Raw genomic sequence first — 7,597 nt, 5'->3', positions numbered from 1 at the left:
AAATTGATTGTAATTGTGGATGTAGTTCAAATGGTAGAGCGCTTGCTTTGCATGCGAGAGGTACGGGGTTTGATCCCTCGCATCGCATCTCCAATGATTTGTTTTTTGAGTCAGACTTTTTTTTACTTTTTTTTTTTCCTTCCTTTTTGAATGAGAGAGAATTCCTGTAATAAAAATAAACAAATTCTAAAATTTTAATATTCTATTTAATAAAGATTCTTTTTTTAGTATAAATACTTTAGAAAATGTTGTACTAAAAAGAAAATTTAGAAAATGTTATTTTTGAGGTCACGATTTTTTTTTCTTTGGAACGACTCCCCTACTTTTTATGAGAGAATTCCCTGTAATAAAAATAAACCAGTTCTAAAATTTTAATATTCTATTTAATAAAGATTTTTTTTAATATAAATAGTTTAGAAAATGTTGTACTAAAAAGAAAATTTAGAAAATTTTATTTTTGAGGTCACACTTTTTTTCTTTTGTTTTTTTGAGTCAGACTTTTATTTTTTTTGTTTTTTTTCTTTTTGGAACGACTTCTCTACTTTCTATGAGAGAATTCCCTGTAATAAAAATAAACCAATTCTAAAATTTTAATATTCTATTTAATAAAGAATTTTTTTTAGTATAAATAGTTTAGAAAATGTTGTACTAACAAAAATTTAGAAAATGTTATTTCTGAGTCAGACTTTTTTTTTTCCTTTTGTTTTTTTGTTTTTTTGTTTTTTGTTTTTTGTTTTTTGTTTTTTTGACGACTCCTAAAATAAATCAGGTCTAAATTTTTAATATTCTATTTAACAAAGATTTTTTTTAGTATACATAGTTTAGAAAATGTTGTATTAAAAAAATTAGAAAATGTTACCTAGGTTTATATTTTAGAAATAAAATTAAAAAAAAAGAACAGAATATCAAATGGGTCTTCGGGCTTTCTTAATTACGAGCTATATTTAGAATATATTAAAAAAAGGTTTTATATTTAAGAATTTTTCAATATTATTTTAACGAATAAAAATGATTAATAACCAAGGGAAAATGCCCTTTTTTAATCTGTCTAAGGAAGAATGCTCAGTTGTTTTTCCAAATAAGTTCATATAGACAGTTATTTTGTCTATTCTTATGCATAACACAAAAAATTAGTTGTGAAAAATACTTTTAAAAAATCAACGATTTGTTATTTTATTTATTTGTTGTTGACACAGAGAAACAAATAGGATTTTACTAAAAAAAAAAAAAAAAAAAAAAGACTTCACTGTTCCAACAAAATGGTGTCATTTCATTATTAAATTGTTGAATAAAATCAGACAAACTGATTGTTTACCTCATTTCTATCCCCACAAAAATTTGTGGAAAAATAAAACTCACAGAAAGAAACAAATTCAAACGAAACATGAGGCAAACCCATAGTTTGAACCATGCCCAGCCCAGCCCGGCCCACACAACAAATTCATATGAATCAAAAGAAGACTTAGAATCTCTTCTCCACTTCATCCATGGCCATTCTGTTTTCTGGCAGTGGTTGCAAGGCAGTTCTCACCTTCTCCCCAACCTGTCACAAATATTTGTCATTAGAAACTCAAATCCAGAATCACAAGGGTTGAAAAAGAAAAAGGCCGAATATAGTGAAAAATTTAAGATTGATGATGCTTACTTTTGCATTATCCATCTTCTTTTTGCTAAGTTGGAGTTCCTTGATCATCTTCCTCAGTTGTCTTAAGCTCATGTCATTATTCTCCACCACAATTTGCCTCTGAGTGCAGCCTTCTACTTTTTCCTTCTCTTCTTCGTCTTCCTCTTCAGCATCCGAGTGATCCATCAGCAGTCCAATAACGGTTTGCTTTTTGAGGGGAGATTTATTCAAAGTTGGCCGAGGAAATTGGGTTCCCAGTTGAACAACTCCACTTATGTTGGAAGAGGAAGTGGGAATTTCTTCTGTTGAGGTAACTACTGAAACGTCCACTACTTCAAAATTTATGTCATTTGGGATTTTGGGCTCTGAATCATTCACATCTTTAGGAGCTTCTTCTTCCATCGGCAATTGGATCTTCACGTCGACCAAATCTTCAGAAACATTCTCGGGGAATTCCTCCATGGACTTCATTGCATCTTTAGGAGCTTCTTCTTCCATCGGCAATTGGATCTTCACGTCCACCAAATCTTCAGAAACATTCTCGGGGAATTCCTCCATGGACTTCAATGCATCATCTTCAGCTTCAGCTTCAACTGAAACTCTCTCTATTTCCTTCTTGTCACCTTCAACATCAGCATCCTCCACCAATGCTTCTTCTTCTTCTCCCTTATTGCCAACATCTTCTACAATTGTGGGTTCTGTTTCATTAACAGATTCTTCGACCTCATCGTCGTTAACTTGGGTTTTTTCTTCCACATTTTCATGGGGCAGACACAGTTCGGCAGAATTGTTCATGATTATGGCGGCTTCTCCTTCAGAATCATCTCCAGTTAAGTCTTCCACTTCTGTATTGGATTCTTCTACATTGGCCAAGTTGTGAACTTCAGTCAGGTCCACATCCTCAGTGGGCAGAGAAAGTTCGTCAGAATCGTTGACTCCCTCAGCAGAAATATCCACGGCATCATCATTGTCTTTGGGTGCTTCTTCTGGCACTTCAGTAGGCAGAGAAACTTTGCCAGAATCGTTGATTTCGTCAGCAGAAATCTCCACGGCATCATCATCTTTGGGAGCTTCTTCTAACACTTCAACTTCGGAGAAGCATTTCACATCTAATTTATCATCTTGTGCTGCCACTGTAACAAGATATAAAATTTCAGTCAACTAAATGAATCACTGCAAAGATGGAGAAATTAGTGAAGTTTATCTCACCATCTGTTTCGGAATTATCACAACTCTTTGCTACGAGGGTTTCTGCAGAATGAATGGATGAATCAGGATTCATTTCTGGTTCAGCCTCTGAAAGATTTACTTCAGATCCCATCTCATTCTTCTCTTGATCCTTATCTCCCAACTCCGAATCCTCATTTACTTTGCTGTCCGATTCATCCGTTATCTTGGACTCAATTTCCAGGTTCGTGTCCTCCTTCACAGATCCTGAACCAATTGCTATCAATCATCAAATTTCTCGGATTATACAAATCAATATCAATACAATGAAGAATAAGCAACTCAAAATGCGAACCTGTACTCTTGGGCATTTCATCGAACGACATATGAACAGCTACTGGCTCCATTTTCCCTTCGTCCGCTAAACTCATGCTCTCCATGCTCTTCTCCAACAATCTTACGGACCTTCTTGTACTATAAACCCGTTGCTCCGTAGCTCCATTATTCAGAGCCTCAGTTCTTTTACGAGTCGAAGCCGCCGCAACTCTCTTCTGGCTTTTAGGTACAGCAGGCGTTTTTTCAATCACGTTCTTTTCTTGATCCAAATCGTTGTCTTCTTTCTCAACATCAACCGTCATCTGGAAATCCACTTTCTTGCAAGCTGAAGTAGCCGCCGCCGATGTTATTCTTCGGCCAGTAGGTAAAGATGGAGTAGCCAGAGCCACGTTTAGATCCGTGTTTTCCGACTCCTCTGAACATCTTGCCGCTGCTGCACGGCGCGTCCGAGTCATAGGCTGTGAGCTCTTCGACTCATCTTTGACGGCCTTTCTTCTCGTCGAGGACCTCAATGCAGTTCGAGGATTTTCCGAGCGAGCAATCTCTTCTCTCATCGGCGATTCCGGTACTCCAGATCCTTCTCCATTCAAGAAATCATCAATTCCTTCAACCTAAATCAAGAGCGAAAAAAGAAATGCTATATTAACTTCAAAAAATCCCTAGAAAAATTCATAGTTATTCCAAGAAATCAGATTGCAATAGAATTTAACGCTACAGAATCTCAGATCCTTCAATAACCATTCAAATCAAGGGATTATACAGAACTAGTAAACAGGAAGATTCAGATTCGCAATAGAACAAAAGCTTCCAACTCTCAGATCCTACAATAGACAATCCAAATCAAATAATGAACTACAAGAAATCAATAAAAAGGAAGATGCTACTCACCAATGGAAGAGCGGCAAGAGCATCGGCCATGGCGACATTAGTGATATTGGCCGGAATCTTATTCCTCTTGCAGAATGCTTGGAGCTCTCTCCTTGACAAACTACGGAAATCCATGGCGAGAGAATTGAAAATCTGCAATGGACGAAGAAATCTCACAAAGCCAAAATGAGGCGATCCGGTGAAGTCGAGAAGTGGAGGCTCTATAAATACGACGATGGACGAAGACACTAGCCGTTGCGGAAACCCTAATGAAATGTTACCGTTAGAGCGTGAATTTGAATTTTGAAAGGAGCGGCCTTCCGGTTCGCGCCGTGGACTGAATTTACTTAAATTTCGGGATTCTTATTTTATTTCTTTACCGGCAAAAATTTACATTTTTTTAGTTCAATAAAATTACGTGGTAAGTGTACTATATTTTCTTTAAGAATTAAAATTTTTATTCATGTGTAAGAATAGGAGGTTTTTAATAATTTCTAATATATTTTATCGTGATATTAAATCGGTAACTAACAATTATAAAATTTGAGAGACATTTATAATCAATTATAAACGAGAATATCACAAAAATTTAAATACTTTTACCATAATTGTTAAATAATTACTATTCAAATTTATTTGCTAGATGTAAATGTCATTTATTTTTTATACAATGTATCCTCTTTCTCTCTTTTTCGAGAAATAATTTTAATTGGTATAAAAAAATAATATTAAAATAATAAAAAATAAGAATATTATAATTCAAATGTGTGAGATTCGGACCTATTACTTAAGCTAACTTATCCTTATTCGTTTTTGTTTCTAAAATTATGTTTGTTATTCATTATCTTTTTCATCCATCTTGAGTTACATTTGATTTTTTGACCAAATTTAAAAAATATAAACAAAATAATTGGATTACATTTGAAAAAGTATTACAAAACATAAAAACACATATATTGATGCGTAAATCCAATGAAAAAATGGTGTAGTTTAGAATAAGGTAACCAGTATTGGGTCTTGGTTGGTCGGTTCCTTCTTTCCCCTTAAGTTTAGTTTTTTTTTCGAACTCACAACCTCTTGGTTAGAGGCATATGTCAATTACCGCTGAACTATGCACACTTTGACTTGTCGAGTTTAACTTTATTTCTCCCCTAACAACATAGATTCATACAAAAATTCAAAATAGTCCGTATTTATTTTTATTTAATTGACATAGCTACTTCAATCCTTTACCTGAAAGTTCAATTATATTCTACATATCCAAAATTCTAACCGAGGGCAAATTATGTTGTTGTTGTTATTATTATTATTATTATTATTATTATTATTATTATATAATTGTTTGGAGGAAAATTGAAACATTTGACTTCTGAAAAGGTGATTTATAACTAAACTTGAACGATGTGATGTGGAATGAAATATTTATAATTTTATTTTTATTTAATCAAGTCGTTAATTTTTAGTTCATGTTCATTCATTTTTTATAAATATGTTAGTATTTTTAGGATTAGTTGGTTTTTTAAGACTACACGTAGATCAGAAATATGCTTAGACACAAACCCAAAGAAAAATAGACTTTTGTCATATCGGCATTGTAAAGAGATAGATAGTAATTTTTTAAATATATATATATATATATATATTTTTATTTTTGCACAGGGATTGATACCAAAGTTTTAAGCGTAGATGGAAATATTGAGGTTTCAATTTCATGAAAATGTCGATCGATGGATATTTTCGTAAAAATGAGATAAATTAAAAAATCGTAAAAAAATAGGGACACTTGCAAATATGGCAAAAAAATTTAGTAAAATAACCAAAATAGCAACCACATTTAGTTTTTTCAAATATAGGATTTTTTTTAAAAAAAAAACGGAAGTCCAATTCTAAAATTATAAATTCACCCTTTAATATATCTGATATATATCTGACCACTGATATATATCTTTGGTATATTACTGATATAATAATAATATATAATTGATTTACTTCTGATATAATTATGATATCTACTTCTAACATATCTTACCACTAATATACATGATAACCATTGATTTACCATGTTGATACAATACATATATATGTAATATATATTTAATATGTCTTTAATTTACAATTGATATACAAATGTTATACCACTGATATGACTATGGTATCTACTGATATAACTTCTTATATGATTAGATGATTTATCACTAATATAATACTGATATATATTTAATATGCTTCTCATTTACCACTTATATACCTCTAATACAATCATTATATTTACTAATATAACTATGATATATATATGTTGATATCATATTATTATATCCAATATTTTTTTCAGATGAAAACAACGACGTAAGATTTTTTATTTTTTATTTTTGAAATATAAAATTATTATATAAAAGGTTTATATGAACCATGCACGTCCAAAAAAACAAGTTAAAATTTTGATATACTTTACTAAATTTAAACAATTGATATCCCTTATATTTAGTATCTAATTAATATTAATATTGAATAAATAGTAGGGATATAGTAATCAACATTATTGATAATATTGGTATATTAATCAACAAATTGAAATGATAAACTAGAATTTAAACGGCTGATATACCATTAAAAAATTTAACATTTGATATATCTTGTATTTAGTATATCGTTGCAAATATATTTAGTATATCAGTTGGAAATACATTTAGTATATCATAAATTTGAAATACATCAGATGTATATATTATATGTATAATACTTACATTTGATGTATATCAGTGGTATATCTGATATTGTATATCACGGTACATCTGATACTATATATTAGGGGTACATCGAATGTATATTGGAAGTATATCAGGGTTACATCGAATGTACATTAGATATAGATTTGACGTATATCATATACAAATTTACATAAGATGTATATCAGAGATAGATTTGATGTATGATATATGCCATATATAAATTGGATGTATATCAGATATAGATATACAATCAGATATCATAAGGGTAAAATTGGAATAATCAAAATTTCGAAAATAAAAATTCAAATATTTTTCTATATTTGAAATTTTGAAAAGCTGGTGACATTTTTTAAAATACATAAAATATTTTTGCTACCCATTATAATTACCCAAAAAAATATTTAAATTAAAAAATAAACATTTTCTCTATTTCTAAATAAGTTAAAAACAATTAATATTAATATTATGTATATAGTAGTGACATTTGGTTGATGTTTTTCATATTTTGTCTATACTTTTTGTAATAGAGAAATTGCACTGTGTAGCAAAAATCTTTTATGTATAAAATATGTCACTTGTTTTTTAAAATTTTTAAATATAGCACGAATTTTCACTTATATCAATAGTATTATCAGATACTCGTATCAGTAGTAAATTAGATGTATATCACATACATATTGCATAGACACTCATATCAGGAATATATTAGATATATATCACATACATATTGCAAGTATATTAGATACTCATATCAGGAATATATCACACACATATATTAGTAGTAAGATATATTACATATATATTATAGATGTATATCATTTGGATAAAATTGTAATTTTAAAATTGGACCTCCGTTTTTCTTTTTTGAAAAGTA

General features: G+C 30.5%; 1 protein-coding gene across 1 annotated transcript; it reads right to left on the bottom strand.

Moving 5' to 3' along the window:
- Positions 1-1,247: 1,247 nt before the first annotated feature.
- Positions 1,248-4,202, bottom strand: LOC111026068 (aspartic/glutamic acid-rich protein). The gene is made up of 5 exons (XM_022304037.2): positions 4,016-4,202; positions 3,147-3,738; positions 2,834-3,058; positions 1,646-2,757; positions 1,248-1,543 (listed from the first exon to the last, which is right to left on the bottom strand). Exons 1-5 carry the CDS (start codon positions 4,127-4,129, stop codon positions 1,463-1,465), a joined length of 2,124 nt encoding a protein of 707 aa, XP_022159729.1. The 5' UTR covers positions 4,130-4,202; the 3' UTR covers positions 1,248-1,462.
- Positions 4,203-7,597: the final 3,395 nt, after the last annotated feature.

The sequence above is a fragment of the Momordica charantia genome (genome assembly GCF_013281855.1).
Source record: "Momordica charantia cultivar OHB3-1 chromosome 6 unlocalized genomic scaffold, Mcharantia_2.0 BLBB01000006.1, whole genome shotgun sequence".
NCBI lineage: Eukaryota > Viridiplantae > Streptophyta > Magnoliopsida > Cucurbitales > Cucurbitaceae > Momordica > Momordica charantia.
This window is presented reverse-complemented; position numbering and strand designations above follow the sequence as displayed.